The sequence below is a fragment of the Rattus norvegicus genome, chromosome 11 (assembly GCF_021556685.1).
Source record: "Rattus norvegicus strain SHRSP/BbbUtx chromosome 11, alternate assembly SHRSP_T2T, whole genome shotgun sequence".
In the NCBI taxonomy this organism is placed as follows: domain Eukaryota; kingdom Metazoa; phylum Chordata; class Mammalia; order Rodentia; family Muridae; genus Rattus; species Rattus norvegicus.
The window spans coordinates 81353128-81377174 of record NC_141544.1 but is presented as its reverse complement, the minus strand read 5'-3'; the positions used below and the strand labels follow the sequence as shown (position 1 = coordinate 81377174).

The following is a 24047-nucleotide window of genomic DNA, read 5'->3' as shown; positions in this document are numbered from 1 at the left end:
ACACAGCAAGGGGCAGTGCCACGGTGTTTGCAGCCTGAGGCCTAAGTGCATAGTTTTATTTATTTATTTTTCCTTCTGGTGTTGGGATTGAATTCTAGGCTTCACATTGACTAGACAAGCACATGATACTAGATTGCCATAAAGAAAATAAAAATACTGGAGGTGTTGCTCAGTAGTACAGCACTTGACTTGAATGCACAGGTTCTGGTCCCAGTCTCCAGTCCCATAAGCTTACACATGCTATAAACATACACATACACACATGCGCACACACACAAGTATATACACACGCACAGGTGCACACACACAAGTGCATACACACAAGTGCACACATACACACCCGCAGGTGCACACACACATGCACACACACACAGTGCACACACATGGCGCATGCGCACACATGCATATGGACACACATACACACATGCACACACATTTGAAAACACACACACAGACATACACCACTGGAGAAACAAAACAAATCAAGGCAATAGATAGAAAAGAGTAAGAATGAGCACTTTAGGGCTGGAGAGATGGCTCAGCGGTTAAGAGCACTGTGCTTTTCCAGAGGTGCTGAGTTCAATTCCCAGCAACCACACGGTGGCTCACAACCATCTGTAATGGGATCAGACATGCATGCAGGCAGAACACTGTATATATAATAAATAAATCTAAAAAATATATCTTTAAAAAAAAGTACTTTTTGAAGAATGGCAAGGAAAGGGGCCAGAGAGGACCAGAAGCCACATGGCAGAAGAAGAAACTGATTCCTGCGAATTGTCCTTCTCTCTCTCTCTCTCTCTTTCTCTCTCTCTCTCTCTCTCTCTCTCTCTCACACTGAATGAATAAATATTTTATTATAATTATAATACTGAAGAGTGGCGGGGGAAGCCTGTGAGAAAAGATGGGTGACCTTGAAGCTGAGGTGACCATGTCCCTGCATGTTCACCAACCACACAGGCTGGGTTGCTATTAGGATTCTGCACCTACAGAGACATCCAGGCAGGTCTAGTTGTAAAGTCAGAACATGGCTAGAAAGCTACACTTCCTTTGAGGGACAAAACCTTCTTTAATAGGTTCAGTGTGTTGACAGAGCTGACCTGCAGAAATACAGGATGTGGCTGGAGGGTTCAGAGGACAGGAAGGGTTTTTCTCACAGCTCGGGAGGGTGCAAGTTCTAGGACGAAGGGACAGTGTGTGCTTGCTTTCTGGTGTGAGCTCTTTCGCTAGTGCTAGCGTACAGATAACTGTTTTCTCCCTCCTCTCCATGGGAGGAGGTCTTGCTCCTACACAGTAACGCCTATGACAAGGACAACTGTCTACACCCCCTGATTTAGCTGTAATCATCTTTCAAAGGTCCTGCCTCCAAATACCACCTCACAGAAGGGAGAGTTAGGGCTTCAACATTCTGTGGGGATGAAGACACAATTCAGTCCTTCACAGAGATGTTACTACTGGATAGATGAGGAAATACAGATACAAAGAAGTTTATTAGATTCCTTGCCCAAAGCCACATGAGCCAGCTCATGTCAGTTTCATCTCTTTGAGCCACTATGAAGCTTCTCCCAGAAAAGGAGACTCATATCTACTGGCCAGCGGAATTGCTATGGACTTACCCCAACCTCCCTGGATCAGGCATCCCTCTGAAGGTTTCAAATCATAGTTTCCCCTCTCTGTGGACACTGAGCGAAGGTCGGATTTAGACCCTAATATTCAACAACAAATAAGACAAATATCTAGCTGGGCCTGGTGGTTGGAGGCTTGTAATCCCAGCTATGGGGGGATGCCGAGGCCAGAAATCACAAGTTCAAGGTTAGCCTTGGCAACTTAAGACCCCCGTCGTAAAATAAAAAGAACAACAGGGGGTTGGGGATTTAACTCAGTGGTAGAGCCCTTGCCTAGGAAGCTCAAGTTCCTGGGTTCCTGGGTTCGGTCCTCAGCTCTGGAAAAAAAAAGAAAAGAAAAACAGGGCTGAGGAAATAGCTGGATTGTAAAGCACTTGCTTAGCATGTCTGAGGTCCTGGGTCCCATCCCTAGTATCACAGCAGAACAAATCCATGCCAACGGTTTCCCTGGTTCTGATTCTGTAAGGGTCTCATCATAACTTACCCTGGTGAGTTTCTTACACAAAACAATGTAGCGACCTTTGAATTGCCCTCTCCGAGCCTGTACCGGTTTTCTTAGTAACTGAACTCCATGGTGGGTTTGGCTACCTGGAGCCAGTCCCTGACTCTTGCCACAGTACAACCCATGTTATCCCTCAATCCTGGGTTGACATGTGCTTCATCACACCCGCTGTGACTCCACCATCATTTATGACCCACTTCTGTGTAATTGCCTGCTATTAATAACCAGTCTGCCTTTCTCATTCATTAAAACCAACTCTCTCTACACTTAGAGTTTACTTTTCTAACAACCAAGGTCTCATGTATCCCGGTCTAGCCTCAGACTCACTATGTGGCTAAGGATAACCGGTTCTCTTGTCTCCGCCTCCCAAGTTCTGGGTTTACAGGGGTTGCCACCATACCTGGCTTGTGTGGTGCTGAGGGTACAACCCAGGGCTTGTTAGGCAAGCGCCGACAGAACTCCATCACCAGAGTGAACAATTTAAACAGCAGACTTACTGAGCGTCCTTCATCTACTGTCAACTCATCCCTTTATTTTTATTTTTTATTTTTTTTCCTTTTCTTTTTTTCCTGCCACCCATAGAAAAGTCCGGAAACCTCCTTTGTTCTGGAGTTTGAAGGTTTCCCTTCAGGACCCCATGATGTGGGAGCTCTCTCCTCTCCTAACACAGCTCCTCCCCGGACCTCTGAAGGCTTTCTTTCCCCCTACAGGGTTCTACCATGAAGTCTGTGGCAAGATCATCTATCTCTCTCCACTACTGCTCGTCTCTTTTGGGCCCAGTCAAACCTTGTCCCAACTATTGAGGCTCACACTACTGAGGCACACACACACACCCTGGCTATGAGGCTGCCACTCACCTCTCTCCAGCTGTGGGGCTCTCACCTCTCTCCAGCTGTGGGGCTGTCTCTCCCTCAGAATGGTGATGTTGTGTTCCCTCCTCTCCCCAGCTTGCTTGCCCTTTCTCTTTGTTTCTAACAGCATTGAATGTACAGTAAGATCCAAATTTCCTGCCTTTCTCCACCCTCACTCCATACCACTTTCCATGTCCTGCTCTAGGCTTCCAGGTGCCCACTTCATGGAGTAAGTACAGATGTTCATCCTTTAACATCCTTGTCTTCTGTTGGTATTCTGTCTAAGCTCCACCCCCACAGCTACCTGGGAACAGCCAGGTGCTCCGCCCCACAGTTGCCTGGCAACAGCCAGCTGTGCCTGACACTATAAAAGGGGCTTCTTGCCCCAACTTCTCTCTCTTGCTCCCCTTCCCCCCCCCCCCCCCCGCTTACTCTGTTCTTTGCTGTTCTTGCCCCCTTCCCCCCCCCCCCCACCCCCACGTGCCCATGGCAGGCCTTTCTCTCCTCTCCTCTTCCTCTCATTAAACCTCTCCATGTGGAACCATGTTGTCTGGGTGTGTTCTGTCCGGGCACTGGCTGAGATTTAACATCTTCCATCATTTCAAATGTTATTTTGTGAGACATCCCTTTATAAATGTTTTCCTTCTTTAAGTCAGGTTCTCCATTGCATCTCACTGATTAGGTTTCCTCCCCAACCAAAGTCCTTTTATTTATTTTTATTTTTATTTGTGGCGGTTACTTCCATATCGTCCAGTGTGATGAACTTAGTAAAACACGCCTTTTAGACAAGAACCCCCACTACACCCAAGGCTGTACCTGATAACCAGAACCCAGTGACATCACTCACTCATGATAACCATCAGACCCAGGACTATGCAGGCAGAGAACTTCATGCAGTTGGTTCCCTTGACGCCATATAAGACCAAGAACAATGTTCTTTAGATTTATTTATTTATTTATTATATATAAGTACACTGTAGCTGTCTTCAGACACACCAGAAGAGGACATCAGATCCCATTACAGATGGTTGTGAGCCACCATGTGGTTGCTGGGATTTGAACTCAGGACCTCTAGAAGAGCAGTCAGTGCTCTTAGCCGCTGAGCCATCTCTCCAGCCCACAATGTTCTTTAATAGTAATCCAACTCTGCCTTCTGTAAAGAGGAGAGTCTTGAATAGAAGGCACTATTGGCTGATACATACCTATGCATTCCACATAGGCCATCATCCCTACGTTCTTTTTGGGTTACACCTTGAACAACTTAAATGGAAATAGGAGACTGCAATTCTGGGCAAATGGGACGGTTACACAGTAAAGTTATCCCCAGGGTTGTCATGGCTGTCCTGGTTGCCAACCTGACTACATCTGGAATGAACTACAATCCGGAAATGGAGGGCACACCTGTGATCCAGATCTTGAGACTGAAAGACACAAGTTTCAGACCTAGATTTTGACATGGAGATCTTGAGGCATAGTGGCCATGAAAAGTTTAGGCCCAGGCAACATAGTATATGCCTTTAATCCCTGGAGACTGGGTTAAGTAGAGATCTCTGAGTTCAAGGTCAGCTTGGGACAAAGCAAGTGTTAGGATCAGGTGTGGTAGTACACACCTTTAATCTAAGCCACACCTTCTGCTGGAGATCTACATAAGGACATTGGAAGAAGGAAGATTCCTTCTTCTTTGACTGCTTGCACTTACTTGCTAGCACATCTATTGGAACCTACTTCTACAGAAGACCAGCTGAAACCAGCCTGGTGGGACTGAGCAACTGCTAGGCTCTTGGACTTCCCGTTCACAGCTGCGCATTGTTGGGTTAGTAGACTACAGACTCATTACAATATTCCCTTAATATAGAGAGACATTCCATATGTTCTGTGACTCTAGAGAACCCTAAGACAAGGGTTATTTCTCAAGTACACCAGTGTGGTTCTTTCAAATAATTGTTACCCAGGTTCATCTTGCCCACTTGGACTAGACTAAGACTTAACTGCAGGCCAAGCCTTGCAGATGGTTGTTGCAGATGCATTGCCCCTGAGTTGTGTCTTAGAGGAATGCTCTTTGATGGGCATAATGGCTCCTTGTAGGTAAAGATTGTCTCCTTTTGTTATGGGGGTGGAGCCTTAACTTGAGGTCAAGCTCAGGGGATAAACAATATGAGAAACTTATTTAGAGACCCTAAACTTCCATTCTAGTAAAAGTTTTCTTTCTTAAATTTGTAGCAAGCCTGGCTATAAACTACTGTTTTTTCTAGTCCTATTAGAAGAATTTGTCTTCTTTTAGCTAAACTCTACTTTGCGTAACTTAATATTTCCTAAGTAAGTTTATTAGTAATTCCTTTATATATCAAGTTCTCCTGCATCACCAAGAGCTCTAATTTCCTTTTCTTTCAGACTGATTTACCTTCATCCAATACCATGCTAGGTTTTTTGTTCCAAAATGACTGATCAGTTGTTTTTTGTCCCCCTTTGTTCTGTAAATTCTTGTTTTTTTAGGTTCCGGTAAAGGCAAGGAAGGAATAGGGCTCTACAAGAGAGTATAGGACCTGTTTAGAAAGGCCATTCCATTCCCTTTGTTTTTCCCTCCTTTCCCACCACCAGCTCCTTTTCTCCCTTGAGACTCCTGTCACCGCCTCCTTTCGGGCACGACTGCCCCAATCAAAGATGGCACCGTCGCTTCAGTTCTAGCGGAAATGAGCTCACGCGACACCGGAAAGGAAGGCGGGGAGAGCTATCAGGCGGGTGGGTGACCGGCTGTGGGTGGGGCGGCAGCCGGGGCCCTGGCTTTTACGTTTAGGGCTAAGAAAGCTCCAGGGAGCAGTTGACTCTGGTGAACTCCGCCGGGGTCCAGGGCTAGGGCTCTTGGAGGAGCCCGTGGTGAACCTTACGCCTCCGGCCCAAGCTGAAGCGGCCTCGGAGCCCGCGTCCCACCCGGCGGCGTCTGCCCGACCCTCCACGGGCTGCGCGCGACCGCTCCGGCTCAGTTCGGGGCTGCGGCGGGAACCGCCGAGCTGGCTGGACGGGCCTTTACTCCCGAGGACCCCGCTGAGGAGAAGAAGCACCGCGGCTGGCCCGACCCCGAGTCCTGAGGTCAGGCCGTGGGCTCCGGGGCTCCCGGGCCGTGGTCCCCGTCCTTGCCCCGCGTTCCCAGGCGGAGGATCGGCGACCTCGCCCGCGCCGCCCGGCTGCTCCTCGGAGTGTGGCACCGAGCCCTCTGGCGGGGTGATTTGTCCTCCTTGTTCTTGCTTGATAGAGGCATCTATTTGAAGGCTATCTGTGCTCTTTAAAACTTTTAACCAAAGTGGAAATGCGTGTCCTCTTTTTCTGGACCACTGTCGGTTTCCACTCTAGCCGAGGTCTGAGATCCCGCTGAGAGTGAAAAAGGGAAAAAGTACCTACAAAATAGCTCTGCACTTGGTCTCTCCCGCCCGAGAAGGGCAGATGAACTTTGGAGTTAAGATGCAGGGAGGTGAGCCCACATCAGTGATGAAAGTCTCCGAGAGTGAAGGGAAGCTAGAGGGCTTGGCCACAGCAGTGACCCCGAACAAGAACAGCGGCAACAGCAGCTGTGGGGGTGTCATCAGCAGTAGCAGCAGCAACAACAGCCGCGGTGGCAGTACAAAAGGCTGGCAGTACAGGTATGACCCTCCAAAGTGATGTTCTAAGGTGGCTCGGAGAGTGTTGGGGTCTGCATAGCCCAGTTGGAAGGCCACTTCCGAAGCGGCTGATAATCTGACTTGGAGATAGAACCCCGATTTCACGAACAGGGTTCACTTTCTTCAGAAATTCGTTCAACAGGTATTTATTTGTTGAGGCCCTCTGAAGAATTCAGAAATGTACCCCAGGATTTTCTCTGTTGCCCAAGGGTTTATCCTTCCTCTGCACTATTTATTTCTGCACTCACTTCTGGTTTTTTTTTTTTTTTTTTGCCTCTGTTGTAGCCTGTTTACAAGTAAGCCTGAATGGTTGTTAGAACAGAAACTGTGGAACTCAGCGCTTTCAGAGGCGAATGCTGGACTCGACACTTGAGGAATGATTATACAAACAAGAGTCAGAGAAGACCTTACCCCTTTGGGCGCTTCTGACTTAGAGAAGGGGGGGAGGGTAAAAAGGCAGACAAACAGTAGAACTGGATAACTCTTGAGAAACTCTATATTCGTTACTTTGTACTAATACAAAATGGAAGACTTGGGGAAATAGCAAAAGCTTCATTTTGGTTTTGTTTTTTTTTTAAATTATATGTGTGCGAAGTGTAGGGAGAGATGACTACTCATAATTCTAAGAATGGATGGAGTTAGGGCATCCTATGATGTTGGATCTACACTGGTGAATACTGAAATTTTGGGTAACTGCCTGTTTACTTCTAGTTGGTTTTTGTTTGGTTGGTTTGGTTTTGGATTGTTTTAAGCTCTTTGACTGCACTTGTGAAACTTGGAAGGGGTTAGAACCAAGATTTTGTGAAAGATACATGTTTATCATGAATACTATTCATATATATGAAGGGAGTTTGTATTACAATATGCAAATATGGGCTGGGTGTGGTGGTACTCTCTTTTAATCCTGACACCCAGGAGGCAGGCAGGAGGATCTCTGAGTTTGAGGCCAGCCTCATATCTGCATAGTGAGTTCCAGTACAGTCAGGACTACATAGAGAGCCCTGTATCACTCCCCCCCACCAAAAAAAAAAAACCTAATATGCAATTATATGTGTATGTGAGATATGCAGGCGTAACCTACAGAAATGAGAGAGTGAGTAACTTTTTAATTGGCAAATGGGGATTGAAGTCAGTGAATCTCTCCTTCTTTGTGATTTTTTTTCATTTTATTTTATATATGTATGAATGTTTGCCTGCATGTATGTCTGTATGTTTGCACATGTGTGCATTGTCTGCTGAAGCTAGAAGGCATCAGATCCTCTGGACCTGGACTCATGGACAGTTGTGGGCTGCCACGTGGGCTCTGGGAACCAAACCCAGGTCCTTTGGAAGAGCAGCCAGTGTTCTTAACTACGGAACCATCTCTCCAGCCCCTCTCCCCTTATGTTTTAAGATGAACCATAAGAAAATTCTTTTTGTGGGGATATTTTGATATTCAAGGAAGTAAGGAAAAATTCAAGGAAGCAGAGGTCAGTCTTCTTAAAGTAGTAATTTCTGAAAACCACTCTGAATTAAAGTGAAAAATTAAATAGAATTAGAGCAAATACTAGGTGCTCAAAACTCGTGGTCTCCTTCTTAGCTTCTTCCCCCTCCCCCAGGTTTAGAGTCTAAAGATGCTTAAAACAAAATAATAACAATTTACAAAAAGTGATCTAATCCTTTACTCTGGAAAACAATTTGCACTCATTGCTTCTCAGGCAACTCAGACCATTTGCACTGTCCCTACCAAGGAATAAGGAGTGTTTTTATGTCTGTCGTCCACCTGAGTTCCCTGTAAGTACACATGCTTTTAGAATTCTTTCTTGACTTCTTTGAGAAAGCCAGCCCTTTTATCCCCTAGCCAGCTGCACCGGCACCCCACTTTCTTGACTTCCTGACAGTACTTTGTCTGTTTCCCCTCAGTGCCCTGCCCTGCCTCAGCTGGTGGTTGGCCTGGCTTTTCTCTTTTAGTTGCTTTGGTTGGCTTTTCCCCTTTCCAAGGCTGGTCTTACTTGTGCTGTGGGCTTATCTCTTTCTCCTTTCTGACCTCAGCTAATGGAATCTGACGGAGGAAATCTTGCAGGAATGCTAGAGCCAGGTATAGAACTGCTTACCTGAACACTACGAGTCTCACCGTCTCACCGGCAGCTTTAGTCTCCATTATAATCTGATACTCTCTCAGTTCTGAAAATGTACATTATTGCGCACGTGTGTGTGTGTGTGTGTGTGTGTGTGTGTGTGTGTGTGTGTGAGTGAGAGAGAGAGACAGACAGACAGACAGACAGACAGACAGATATTTGAGAATGGCTCTCAAGTAACTGGGCTTGACCTGAGTTTGCTATGTAGCTGAGGATGACATTGAACTCGTGATCTTTCTACCTCCAAAATGTTGGGATTATAGCCAGGTCGAAGATGTAAATTGACATTTTAAAATGTTAATTGATATCATTTAAAACATTTCATTAATTTTTAAAAAAAATATATAGGTAGAAGGATTACATATGTGATATATTTGTCTTAAATGCTTGTCTCAACCACCTGGTTTCCCTCCCTGGAGAAAGTATTCTTACTGATTCCTCATTTTGTTTTCTTTTCTTTGAGACAGGGTTTCTCTGTGTAGCCTTGGAACTCATTCTGTAGACCAGGCTGGCCTCAAATTCCCAGCAGTCTACCTGCCTCTGTCTCCCAAGTTTTGTTGTTTTTTTAAACTGTGTGTGTGCATGTCTTTGTAAGCATGTTCCCATGTGTGTGCAGTACGCATGCCTGTGAGCACCTGGAGCCCAGACAGGGCATTGGGTCCCTCAGAGCTGGAGGGACAGATATTTGTAGAATTGGCTTGTTAAGTGGGTGCAGGGACTTGAACTCCAGTCCTCGTTGTTATGTAACACGAAGTTTTAATCACTTTCCTGTCTCTAGCCCTGCCCCTTGCCCCCCTCCTCTCTTTATTTGAGACAGGGTCTTACTATGAAACCCCACATGGCCTGCATTTATTAGGTAGAACAAGCTGGTTTCAAACTCACAGAGATCTGCCTGCTTCTTCTGCTTCTCCAGTGCTGGGATTAAAAGAATGCACAACCACACGTGGCTCTCCAACCCTATTTCTGTTTTGGTTTTTGGGTTTTAGAGACAGGGTTTCTCTGTGTAGTCCTGGCTATCCTGGGACTAATTCTTTGACCAAGCTGGATTGGAACTCAAAAGATTTGCCTGTCTCTGCCTCCTGAGTGCTGGGATTAAAGGTGTGAGCCACAGTGCCAGATAAAGTTGCATTCCTTTGTATTTGTGTGTGTAGGTATGTATGCCACAGTAGGCATGTGGAGGCTTAAGCCAGGAGTCAGTTCTCTCCTTCCACTGTGTGGATTCCAAGGATTGAACTCAGTTCATTCAGCTTTGTAGCAAGTGCCTTTGCCCACTGAGCCATCCTACTGGCCCTTAGAGCACTTTTAATGACAAAGAAAAAACTTGTGTGAACATGTGTGTGTGTGTGTGTGTGTGTGTGTATAGCTACATGTGTGTGTATGTACATGTGTGTGTACATGTGTGTGTTGGGTATGTTGGTGCATGTGTACTTGTGTGTGTACTTGTGTGTGTACATGTGTGTGTGTTGGGAGCATATGTGCATGTATGTGTTGGGTGTATGTGTGTTTTGGGTGCTTGTATACATGTGTGTGTCTGTTGACTGTGTATGTCTGTGTTGGGTGCATGTGTACTTGTGTGTATATACATATATGTGGGGGAGTACATGTGTGTTGGGTGCATGTGTACTGTGTTGGGTATATGTATACTTTTGTGTGTGTGTTGGTGCTTGTATATCTGTGTGTGTATTTTGAGTGCGTGTGTCCATGTATGTGAATATGTGTGTTGAGTGCATGTGTACATGGTGTGTGTGTGAGTGCATGTGTTTATGTATGTGAATATGTGTGTGTTGAGTGCATGTGTGTGTGTGTGTGTTGGGTGCATGTGTACATGCGTGTGTACACTAGTGGTCAACTTCAGCATCTTCCTCAGTTGTTTCCTGTCTTGTTTTTATTTTTAGTATTTGAAAATTTATCATCACTCAGTGTGTGCGTGTGATGTGTGTATGTGTGTGAACAAGTACCAGGGTGTCCATGTCACCCTCGTCAGAAGGCAGCTGTGGCAGTCAGTTCTTTGCTTCTACTTGTGGGTTTTAGAGATGGAACTTGACTTGACTTGCCGGACTTATGTGGCAAATGCTTTTACCCGCTTTCTCTGCAGCTCTCTCCACTTCTTTTTTTTTTTTTTTTTTTTTTTTTTTCTGAGCTGGGGACCGAACCCAGAGCCTTGCTAGGCAAGCGCTCTACCACTGAGCTAAATCCCCAACCCCCAGTCTTTCTAAGGTAAGCATGGAAGGGACATCACATCACTTTCCTGCTGGCGGCAGTCAGAAGCCGTCCTACAGAGGGCATGTACACCAGCTGTCTGGACCATTGGCTACATACCAGAGGATGTCCACCATTGTTAGTAATTAATGGAGTCTGGATGATCACCTAATATCAAATCATTGTTTGGTGTGATCAAACAAATTTGATTTGATTGTTAGTGACTTAAGAGGCAGTTAGGTGCTAGGAATTGAGTCAAGGGATCAGGACACAGAACAGTAAGGGTAAAAGGAGGAGTGGATGAGGGGGATAGTGAGGGGAGGGACAGTTGACGCCAGTTGTCACCCACATTTACAATCTGAAGATATAGAGGATAAATGAATCTGGGGCAGTCAGATTATTAAAGCATTGGGCTTTAGATGTGTCCAGCTCAGTGTGCCCCAGTATTTTCAGGCCATATTCAGCCAGCTTCAGAATGAAGGGACGGGGACATATTTAAGCCCCACAATTCTCAGAGGAAGTGTGTACTGTCTGCTTTACAGCGGAAGAAAATGGAAGTTGAAATGAGTTGGCTAGGATCCCATAGCTAGTAATGGAGAAGTTTTTATGTCTAGTTAGTTATTTCCATAGAAATATTAAAGAAGATAGGCTGTAAATGAATGGATACTTACTGATAGTAATAACTTGTTCAATACATGGTTTGTCTCATGTTCTGTTAGGATTCTAACTCATAACAACTGTTCTTGAGCCCCTTCAGTGTGTGAGCCTTTCCGTTTCTTAACTCCCAATTATGTGCATACCCAACAGAGTGGAAGTCAGAAGCTCCTGGCTTTCATTTGCAGAGTCATTGAGAAAAATCAGGGAAGAAAAGAACCTTATAAGTGTTTACAGACTCACCTAACGACTCTAAGAAAAAATTGTTTGAGTTTATTCCATTAGCTCTAAATTGTCCTTCTTTTAGAGTCATTTATATTCAATTTACATATGGATTTTACTTACCACTTATAAAGAGGACAGATTTTTTTATTTTGTTTTAAAAAATATTTATTATCTATAAGTACACTGTAGCTGTCTTCAGACACACCTGAAGAGGGCATTGGATCTATTACAGATGGTTCCGAGCCACCATGTGGTTGCTGGAATTTCAGTCCTCGAGAAGAGCAGTCAGTGCTCTTAACCACTGAGCCATCTCTCCAGCCCGAGGACAGATTTCTCAATTCAGGGTCCCTCCTTTTTTACTGTGAATGCTGACAGTTCATAGATGAAATTTCCCCTTTATTTTTCTATTCTCTGTATCAACTTTTTTTGTTGTTTTGTTGTTGTTTGGTTTTGTTTTTCGAGACAGGATTTCTTAGTGTAGCTTTGGATATCCTGAGCTCCCTTTGTAGACCAGGCTGGCCCCAAACTCAGAGATCCACCTGTGTCAGCCTCCCAAGTGTTAGATTTAAAGATGTGCAAAGGGAGGTTTACAAATCCACAACTGCACTGTTTATTGAAATGGATGGAAAGGAGCAAACCAAAGGGAGTGCTAAAAGGCAGGTTGGGCATATGTGGGAGGGACTGCCTTTCCAAACTTTAAATACTTAAAACCTTTTATTTTGGCTCTCCACCGGTTAACCAGCACTAGCTAAAAGCAGGTCTGTCTTCTGCATTCGCATGCAATTGTTCTTTTCAGAGGAAGGGCTGGTGGAAGCCTTGGAATATGCCTGTCTTCTAGGCTGCTGTTACACAGCCTTGAAAACAACTGTGGAACAAAGGGCAGCCAATCCCTCTGCTCACCAAACGTTCCTCAGAAGACAGGTCATGTGTGCCATTGCTCATGTATTTTTTGCTGTGATGAAATTAAGTCTCATGTGATGAAACAAAGTCTTACTTGGCAGGGTCAATAGTACAGCTTGCTGCTTTTGATAAGACGTGTGTTCTAGCCAGGCCTTGAAGTTCTGCCCTTTAACATACTCTGTCCTGTGTGTAGGTGTCACTTGCCCTCTTTGTGGCCCTTTGGGATTGGATTGAAAATGTGTGCTGCTATTGCTCTGAGAACTAAAGTCAGTCTGTTCTTTCCCACACAGGAGTTGTCTGCCACTCCCTAGGAAGTTGTAGCATGCTAATTTGTTAGCTCGTGAATAGGGTAATCTTCAGACCCTCTATAGTTCTATCAGAATCTTTAGAGAATACTGCAATAATAAAATGATTAGTTTTGGTGTGGAACAAACCAATGGCTTTGAGCTTACTGGGTAAGTTCTTTATCACTGAGCTCTCTCTCCAGCCCAGTCAGTAGTTAGTACATATAACTGTGTGTTCTATAGTACTTATTTCAAGTATATGATTGTTATTCATGGTAGATACAACTGTCACAGAGTTTCTGCCTTTATCTCCTAAGTTTTACACACATTCTACCAAAACAAACAGCTCCTGAACAAAAAAGGACTAGAGTTAAATACAAAGGCCACTAACCAAAATTTGAAGAACTCATCCCTGTGATTCAAAGGTCTGCATGGCATACCCGCATTTCTAGGAATGCTTGTTCTTTAAATTTCTTCATTCATAAAGATTTCCTCATTAGAACAGCATTTAAGGGGGCTTGGGAGGTAGTTCAGTGGCTGCTCTTCCAGAGGACCTGGGCTTAATTCCCAACACCCACATGCTCATAGCTCTCTGTAACTTTAGAATCCAGCATCCTCACACAGACCTACATGCAGGCAAAATAATATATGCACATAAAAGAAATGAATTTTTTAGAAAGTATTTTTCAAAAATAGCATTTAAAGGCTTGATCAACTCAAACTGAAATGTCCCTGGGCTCAGGTCTAAGTGTTGGAGGCTCTGTACTCACTTCACTACTGCTACCTGGCTCTGCCTTGTCAGTCCACTCAGCTTCTCCCTCTTGGTCATCAGTCTCCAGTAGCGCTGAGCACCACTGGCTTCACACTCACCTCAAAATATGTGTAGGCCCCTGTCTTCTGTACTCTTCTACTCTTGCTTCTCCGTCCTGATGCCTCATTGTACTAATCCTCAAACACCCCACACACACCCCCACCCCGGAGCTGAGGGCCGAACCCAGGACAAGGGCTCTACCACTGAGCTAAATCCCCAACCCCCCTTGAACTTTTCTTAACGGTCTCTCTCAGCTCTCTCAGCGCTGCCTCTCTTGTCATGACTCTGGGCACCTAGCAGGTTCTTAGGCCAGTGGGTGAAGTGTGAATTCCTCTGTGACCCCCTGTGGGTGTGGCATCTGCTTTTTGCCTAGTTACTGTGGTTGGGAATCTAGCTGTTGCCCCCCTTTTTTCCCTTTCTCATTTTTCATCTACTCAGTCAGCAGGTCCTGTCACCCCAGCCCTGCTACCACAGAGTCCTGGACTCTGTTTAACGAGACACTACTTTTTTTAGACAGATAGCATACGTGTTCTCTGGTTTGTGGCTCCTAGATTGTGTACAGATAAAATAGATTTGGTGACTCTGGTGTGAAAGTAGAAGCGACAGTGCCCAGGGGGACAAAGGGGGCTGATGGGAGGAGGGGCAGGAAAGAGAGGGTGCTCATATACATACATACATACATACATACATACATACATACATACATACATACATTCTCACACACACACACACACACACACACACACACACACACACACACACAGAGGACACTTGGAGGGAAACTTGAAAAGGGAAAGAGGGAAGGCCTTTTAAAATCTGGATAGCAGCTAAAACGCACTTCTGTTGTTACTGTGTTCCAGTGCCAGCGGCTGTGTTGCTGTGTTCTCTCTGTGGCATGTTTTCTCCTGGGGAATTTCTTTTATTTTTCAGTGGTTTTTTAGACTGCTTTGTAACAATCCCTTCCCTTCCTTCCTTCCTTCCTCCCTTCCTTCCTTCCTTCCCTCCTCCCTTCCTTCCTCTTTCCGTCCTTGTTTCCTTTTCTTGTTTGTTTGAAACTGGTTTACTCTGTGTAGCCCTGGCTGTCTGGAACTTGCTGTTTAGACCAGGCTGGCCTCAAACCCAGAGAGTCTACCTCTGCCTCCCAAGTGCTGGGACTAGAGGCACTCCTGGAATCATCTGTTCCTAACAGAAAGGATCTGAAAGTGTTTACAGCAAGTTTGATTTTAAACATTTTCTGTAACTTTAGCACCTGTGACACCACCCCTTAGGGAGTTGAAGCAGGAGGGATAGCTTGAGAAGTTCAGGGCCAGCCTAGGGTGTGTGTGTGTGTGTGTGTGTGTGTGTGTGTCTGTCTGTTTGTCTGTCTGTCTGTCTGTCTGTCTGTCTGTCTAGTAAGACTGTCTGAAACAAACAAAAAGAAGTAAGTATGTAGTATTAATGGAGATTGGGAATTGAAACAGTTGTTTTCTAGACGTATCAGACTAAACATATTAATGCCACTGGGCAGTTCAGCTATAAACTTTACTAACCTTGCAAATAAAGCTTGCAGATAAACAAGCACATCCCACTCTCCACAGTTCAACTTCTGTACAGGTAGAATAGGCTGAGAGTGTAAGCCATGGGGCTTCACATTATGTTTTACTTTTTTGTATAGAATATAATAACTTATTTACCACCAAACAAAACCAAACCAAAACAAAAAATCACAGAATTTAAAACTAGAAAAACAATTAGTTTTATATCCTATACTTGTCTCCTACCTGCATTCAGTCATTTCTTAAATCTTTATATCTATATTTAAAGTAGAAACTAATCACGTTGGTTATAACATGTATGAGGGTTTGTGCATGCTGATGCCAAGGAAGCCAGAGACATCGCACCTCTCTAAACTAGAGATACAGCCAATTGTGATCCACCAACACGGGTGCTGGGAAGAAAACTGAGGCTGCTGGATGCAGGATGTGTTCTCGGCCACTAGGCAATCTCTGCAGCCCCTCACCAGCCGTTTTCCCAGACAGTGTCCAGGACTAATTCCCAGGAGGTGATACAGTGAACAATCAGAAGTTCACCCAATTTGGGAGCAGTGGTGTTACTGAAGATAACTTCTTCATAGCTTAGTTTTCAGTGTCTTGTTTTTAATCACCTGATTCACAGAACATGAAATAGCATGGTAAAATGAGATGTGTAATGTTTTCCTCATTAGCAACCAGATTGTCTTAATACTCAAAGGTCCATTAGGAGTGGAGCATAAGTACTGGGAGGTCACACTCACTCGGTCACAGGCTTGCATCAGAAACTTCCTCAGCAACGTTTCAGGCCGAGAGCTTTCAAGATTTTGGTGTATGAGGGAATTAGGACTTGGGATGTTTGTGTTAGGGGATGCCAGCCTGTATAAGGAGATAAGGAGTGAACAAAGAGGTGTTTGGGTCCAGCACAGAGATGTGCTGCGTGCCTCTCATCCCAGCACTGTCCTGGCAGAGGCAGGGCCAGCAGGAGTCTAAGGCCATCCTTGGCTGAATAGTGACTGTGAAATTAGTCTGGGCCACAGGTTACACCACAGCTCCCAAAGCAAAACATTGAGTCTCACAGCATCTTCTCATGGCCACCAGGTGGCACCATCTTCCCACATCAACTGGCTGTACTGACTAGTTTTGGGGAACTGAAAGGAAGAGAGATGAAAGAGAGCCTGTGACTGTTCGTGCGTGCCAAGGAATAGGAGTATTCAAGTTTTCAGTTGTTTCTGTGTAACCTGGGGGCTGGTGTTTCATGTAGCAGAACAAGCAGTAGTCTACACTCACTCACTTGAGTCTTGCTCTTCTCTGTTGCTGTGTCGAGACAGGTGGCTGTTATGTAGCCCAGGTTGGCCTTGGACTCATTCATGTTCCTACCTTAACCTCCCAGGGGCTGGGATTTCTGGCATGTTTCCACCATGCCCAGCTTGAATCTGCTTCTTGTGAGACTGGATTTATGCTGTTATCAAGTCAATCACCATCAACAGCTTTCTCTTAGTTTTTATGAGAAACCTAACCTTTTTTGAGACTGTATTTTTATTTATCTCTGGCCTGGTAGCTGACCATGGCTTTGAACTCCTGATTCTTTTGCCTCTTGAGTACAGGGACACAGGTGTGTGCTAGTAGGTCTTTTTTTTTTTTTTTTTAAAGACTTATTTACTTTATTTATATGAGTACACTGTAGCTGTCTTCAGACACACCAGAGAAGGGTATCAGATTCCATTATAGATGGTTGTGAGCCACCATGTGGTTGCTGGGATTTGAACTCAGGACCTCCAGAAGAGCAGTCAGTGCTCTTAACCACTGAGCCATCTCTCCAGCCCGCTAGTAGGTCTTTTTAAAAGTTAACTCTTTTTTATATGTATTCACCAATGAAGTATTGATAACATTAGAACACAAATCACTGTGTTGTGGCTTGTGAGAAACCACTTTGGATGTTTTTGTAGATAACACTATTGAGATTATATATTTCCATTTTTACTGTCAGCTATTAAATGACTGGTATAGTAACTTGCAAATGAGGAACACCATTAGTAAGAGAGGAAGAGCGGTGACTGAATAGAGGTAATGACAGTGATGTGGTGTTTAATTGCTTGCTTTAATTGATTTTTGGTGTATGTGTGATGGGATGGGTATGCAGGTGCTCCCATGCGGGTGTGTGAGGATCTGTGTCAGGTGACTTCCTCTATCACTCTCTACCTTTTTATATAAAACATTTATTTAGTGTGTCTGTGTACATATGCACAAGCATGAGTATGTGCTGTGCATGTGTGTGGAAGTCAGAGGACAGCTTGTAGGAGTGACCTGTTTTTTCCCTCTGCAGCATAGGCTCCTAGCTGCAAGTCCTATCATCAGGTTTGTTGGCCAGTGCCTTTCCCTGCTGAACTAGATCTCCAGCCCTTTACCTCATTTCTGGGATGGTCTGTCACTGAACCTGGAGCTCACCAGTTGGCTAGACTGTGTGGCCATGAGGCCCCAAGATCTTCCCATTTCTTTCCAGCACTGGAATTAAAGGCATGGGGTTGTGATTTTCTTTTTAGTGTCCGCAGCTAAGGATTGAACTCAGCAAGCCCTTTGCCCACTGAACCATCTCTTCTGACCCTCTTTGGTTTAACATGTCTGTGCTTTTCTAAAGGGGAGTTAGTGCAGGAAGGTTTTAGGAAAGCTTCCCTATACTCCACAGGCAGATGCCCTACAAGTCCAGTTCTTGTAGGACATACTCGGCTGCAGTACTTTTATGACACGCCACAGGTGGGGTAGCACACCTTCCAGAGAAGAGGCTTGGCGTGGAGAACCCAGACTAAAGTGATTTTCCAAGTGGTGAATTATGGACACCTTGATCCTTTGAGGAAATAATTTCTGTTCTGTTCTACCTGGGGCTTTGCAAGGTTAATGGAGAGTACAACACTCAGGTTATCGGGCTAGGGGACTGGACAAAAGAGTAAGTCTTAAGGACAGAACTGGTTCAGGGAAAGCAGAGTGTATGTTACGTACGCAGAGCAGAGAAAGACTGGGAAATCATTTCGGGTAGTTGTTTCAGGTAGAACATTCACAGTGCATTTGTGTTCATATTTATGCAGTTTTAGTTCACACGACTATATTTCAAATAATAAATGAAATATTGTACTTATTTTGAAGAAAATTAGTAAGCTTGACTTTTTTTCTTTCTTTTTTATCTTTGGTCTTTTGACATAAGGTTGTTTCTCTGTATTCCTGGCTAACCTGGCATTCAATATGTAGACCAGGCTGGTTTCAATTGAACATACAGATATTCTCTCTTTTTTTCAAAGATTTATTTATTTATTATATATAAGTGCACTGTAGCTGACACACCAGACACAGTTACCCTAGCTTGGTGAGCCAGTGAGTTCCTTGGGGTTACTTACAGGCTGTGAAGGATGACTCATGAAGATTTATTCCATGTATATGAGCACACTGTAGCTGTCTTCAGACACACCCGAAGAGGGCATTGGACTATAGTTGGTTGTGAGCCACCATGTGGTTGCTGGGAATTGAACTCAGGACCTCTGGAAGAGCAATCAGTGCTCTTAACCTCTGAGCCATCTCTCCAGCTCCATACAGAGATCTTCCTGCCTCTGCTTCCTGAGGGCAGACATTAAGGGCGAGCATGCCCTTGCCTGGACAGTGTAGTGTCTGCAGCTGCTTTCCAAACTGTACAGTTGTCTGGGTTTGGGTTTGTTTCCTTGTATTTCCACTAACTTCAGCTCTGTTCTTTTTGAAACAGTGATCACATGGAGAGTGTTAATGGCTATCTAATGAAGTACACCAACCTTGTCACTGGGTGGCAGTACAGGTAAGCCTGTTGTCCTCTGCTGTCAGCCTCCTAAGAGGTTGGGAACTGAGTGTGTTCTATGTTGATGTCAGTGCACATAGCTGGGAAACTTTTAGAGGATTTAATTTACCATATCTCTCCTGCAAATTGGAAGGCTTTCTCCTTAGAGGTGGAGAAGTTGGCATGTGACAGCACTGTCTTCAGGAATGGAGAGGTGTGTTCACCTGCCACGTGCTGTTACTGTGTGCAAAGGGGAGACTCTTCGTGGGGAAAATGGACATTTATGCTTGATTCTCAAGTTGTGGCCTTGGAGGGTTAGTTAAGCAGTCCACAGCCACATAGGCAGTTGGTGATTAGGGAAGCCGGGTATGTTAGGTACATTGTAGACTTAATAGCTGCAGGGCAAGGGTATTAAGGTTTTACTTTTTAAATTGACAGTAAATAATAAGATTTAAATCATCTAACTCAATGGTATTAAATGTATTCACCATTTTGTACAACTGTCCAAACTACCAGTCTGCAGAACCTTCCTCATCTTCTTGAATCTCCATACCTTTCATATACCAGCTCATTCCACAGCCTCCTTCTGTTTTAGTCTCTGGATTTCACCACTCCTTCTGCCTCGTGCCCAGGGAGCATACATGACCTTTTGTGACTTTATTTCACTCAGCGTAGTTTTCAGATTCTTGGGTTCTAGTCTTGTATCACAACTTTGGTCAGGGGTGTTTTGTTTTGTTTTTCAAGACAGGGTTTGTCTGTGTAACTTATTTGTCTTAGAACTCAGAGATCTGCCTGCCTTTGTCTCCTGCTTGCTGGGATTAACCTGTGTGCCTGAGTGTCACAGAGAGTGTGGAGATCAGAGTCGGTTCTGCTTTCATCACGTGCTTCCTAGGGACTGAACTGTCTTCAGGTCTGGCAACATCCCTCAGCCACTGTGCCATTTTGTTGGCCTAGTTTATTAATTACACTGATTGATTGATTTGTGTGTGTGTATGCCAAACTCTGTGTGTGTGTGTGTGTGTGTGTGTGTGTGTGTGTGTGTGTGTCAGAGGAAATCTTACAGGAATCAGTTTTCACTTTTCATCATGAAGGTCCTGGGATTTAACTCAGGGAATCAGTCTGGCAGAAGTGCCTTCACCCAAAAAACCGTTTCCTTGGTCCACACTATTATTTAAAGACCAGTAATATTCCAGCATATGAATATAAAACCTTGTTTATCCATCCATCTATTGGTGGACATTTGGGTGTTTCTTCCTTTGGCAATTGTAAATAAAGCTTTGCTGTGAATGTTGTGCCAATATCTGTTCAAGTCTCTTTATTTTTGTGTCTATTTAAAGAAGTAGAACTAATGGACTATACTGTACAGTGTGGATTTTCTTTTTAAAGAAATGAACTGCTGCTAGGCATGTGGGCACACAGCTTTAATCCCAACACTTGGGAGGCAGAGGCAGGCAGATCTCTGAGTTTGAGGCCAACCTGGTCTACATAGTGAGTTCCAGGACAGCCAGGCTACAAAAAGAGACCCTATCTTAAAAAGACCAAATTTAAAAAAATTAATAAACAAATGAGTTCTTTCTGTGTGGCCTAGGTTCAGCCCCAACAGTTCTTCTGGTCTTATCATTTGGGGTAGCTAGGACTACAGACATGAGCCCTTGTGCCTATTTCTACCCTTTTATTCTGACCAGCCAAAGTTGTGTACAAGGGTTCTTATTTCTCTGCACCTCACTTACTTCTTGGGGCCTCTCAGTGCTGGGGATACAGGTGTGCACAGCCGTGCCAGACTTTTTATGTGGGTGACGGTGACTTGGACTCAGACTCGCCTGCTTGTAAGCGCATGCTCTTTCCTGCTGAACCATCTCCCCAGCCCTTAGTCTTTGAAGTAATAAAACTAAAATTCATAAGCAACTAATTTTGAGTCTAAAGTCTGTTTTTATAGACAGATTACTTTACAGAACCATGTGTTATGCTGTTTATAATTCACGTGCTTTAACCATGATGGGTAACATGAGTTGTTTTTCTTCCTACCTCAAAACAACACAACCAGAAATGATACATGAAAGACTTTCTCTCTTTTTGAAAGAATGTTTTTCATACACTGTATAAAGAATAGCAGAAACACCCATGGAAAATAAGATTTTTTAAAAAGAAGCCATGGCACATGCATTCCCACCCTCCCACCAGAAATACACACAAATTATACAAATAAGGACAAAAGCATTTTTTAAAGAAGAACAAAAACGCCTTCACGTTCCATTTCTGACCGCTGTGTTGGAGGTCGTGAGGCGCTGCATGGATTCACCAGCTCTTGAGTGGGAGGGGTGGATGGAAGGATGAGATAGGAGCAGAGGGAGTAAGACGCTGTTGAGAAGCCAGAGGCTTAGGGAGCTCTGTGGCTCTGTGGCCAAGCTATTCTTCTGTGCATTGCAGAAAGAAGCTTAAGGGACAAACACATTGGACCTTTGCCATCTATTCAAGACAGTGTTCTTCCCTCCAAGTCATTTCTGTTTTGACTAAGAGCAGCTTTGAGCAGGCTGGAGATACCTAGCATGAGTGTCCGCTATAAAGAGTTGCGTGATGGCTGGTTAGATAACTCAGTCGACAGGCCAGCAGGATGGCTCGGGTGAGGATTCCCATCTCTGGCACCCATATGGCACGCAGAAGGAAAACATTCCTACAAACTGTCTTCTGACCTCCACAAATACGTCATGGCACTCTCATGCATACACAAATGCGTGTAATTAAAAAAAATGGCTTAGTTGGTAAATCGCTTGCCGCATAGGTTTGAGGACCCAAGTTGATTCCCCAGAGCCTATTTTAAAAAGCCAGGCATGATGGTTCACGCTTGTAATACCATCACTAGGTCACTGTCAAGCCATCCGAAATGCAGAATTCCAGGCCATTTTGAGATCCTCTCTCAAAAATAAGGTGGATAGCATTCTGGAGAAATGATACCCAAGGTTGTCTCTGGCCTGCAAACAGTTTACACAAAACAGTTTCTGAGGTGGGCATGGTGCTGGATGTCTGTAATTATATAGCACTCAGGAGGGAGGTGGAGGATCAGGTGTTCAAAACTGTCCACAGCTACGTAGGGTGTCTGAGGCCAGTGAGGAGCCACCCTGTCTGTGCTCTTATCCCACCCCACCCCCAAAGAATGGCTTGCTCCAGAATAGAGTTTTCCTGACTCCACTTCCTTTTAGTTTTGACTCTAGTCCTCGAAGGTGGCAGAGTGGCCCGGGAGTCTGTGCATGTAGATGGTGGAAAGCCTCTGGAAGGTCAGAGCAGAGCGTGCAGTTGTCTTCCCACTCAGAACCATCACTAGTGTTCTTTTCTTTCTTCGGAGTTAGACTGCAGCTGCATGTGATGATGTTCAAGTTGTAGGTGGCCCTGAAGCCTGAGGTTAGTTATTTCTTCAAACCGGCAGTCTTTGCCCTCCTGCAGTTGCAAAGGCAAACAGATAAAACCCACATAACCTTGCAGTATTTCCCTTTAACAAAAAAGGTGAGTTTTCTGTTGTGGAGGTTTGTGCTGAATGTTAAATTTCCTGATGTACTCAGCACTTACTCATATCTTTCTAGTTTATCATTTAGGCCAACCTGTCTTAGATAAGAACCTTTTACTTAGATAAGTACCTTTTGAAGACTGCTTTCCCTCCCTCACTATGTGGATTGTCTTTCTCAAGTCCACACACTTTTTTTTAAAGATTTATTTTATTTATATCAGTACATTGCAGCTGTCCTCAGACACACCAGGAGAGGGCATCAGATCTCATTACAAATGGTTGTGAGCCACCATGTGTTTGCTAGGAATTGAACTCAGCAGTCGGTGCTCTTAACCGCAGAGCCATCCCTCCAGCCCTCTAGTCTACACATTTCTTTTTCCTTCTGCTACTGGGGCCTTGAACCATGGGCCTTGCATGTGCTAAGGAAGCTCCACACTGAGCAGTCTCTCTAGCTTTTGTGTATTTCTAATTTTGAAGTTTTATCTCAGTTAAGTTGCCTAAATTGGCCTTAAACTTGGAATCCTGTCTTGGCTTTCTAAATGCTAGGATTATGGCCAAGAACCACCACAGTTGGCTTGAGTGATTTTTTTTTTCAATATAGTATTTCTATTGATTCTTTGGGAATTTAACATCATATGCCTGATTACACTCACTTTCTAGTCCATCTATGGCTGTCTCCCCACTCTTGTTACATCACTAACAAAACAACAGAACAACCCTAAAACAAACAAACAAAAAACAAGTCCAATTTGTGTTACCTATGTATTTACTGGAGCATGCCTCTCAGTGGTCTGTCTCTCAAATGGAACTGAGTCCTTTTCTTCCCAAACCCCCACCAGAGCAGAGCCATCAACTGTGGAGAGCTAACTTCAGCTTCCTTATCACACTTTTTAAGAGTTCTCCTCCTGGCTTCCTGTCTAGGCTGTTACTTTTTGAGGGGGCAGGGTGGTGAAGGGGAGGGTCGTCAGGGAAGCTTTCTACGTTCCTTTCTCAGCTGCATCTGCAGTTACCAGTGTCACTGCCAAAGCAGCTTTCTTGCTCTCTACAGTCAGCGGGAACACAAATCATGGACTTCACAAAGTTTCTGGTGACAGTTCTGATCATGAACATGGCCCTTACCTTCAGTAGGACCTCAGACCCAGACACTGAACATGGTCTCCAATGACAGTGCAGGCCATTCACACCAACATGGCCTCCAGTGGCAGCATAACACATGGTCATCAGTATGGTCTCAGGCTGTAGCACAGACCACAGATATCTGCTTGGCCTTCAGTGGTAACAGGGGCCACATGACATCAGCATAGACCCCAGCCTTAGTAGGACCACAGATCCAAACATGGTTGTTGGTGGCAACTTGGGTCCAGACATCACCATGGCTTCAGGTGGTGGTGCAGGCCACTCAAATCAGTACCACCTCAACTGC

General features: G+C 44.6%; 1 protein-coding gene across 8 annotated transcripts in view; it reads left to right on the top strand.

Moving 5' to 3' along the window:
- The window catches only part of Osbpl11 (oxysterol binding protein-like 11), an 83143-nt gene that overhangs the window by 14632 nt on the left and 44464 nt on the right, over positions 1-24047 (top strand). For 2 of the 8 annotated variants that reach the window (XM_087576200.1, XM_087576196.1), the window contains exons 1-2: positions 5712-6197; positions 19078-19146. In XM_087576200.1, the coding sequence (XP_087432326.1) occupies positions 19085-19146 (62 nt within the window). In that variant the 5' untranslated portion in view covers positions 5712-6197; positions 19078-19084. 8 annotated transcript variants of the gene reach the window in all.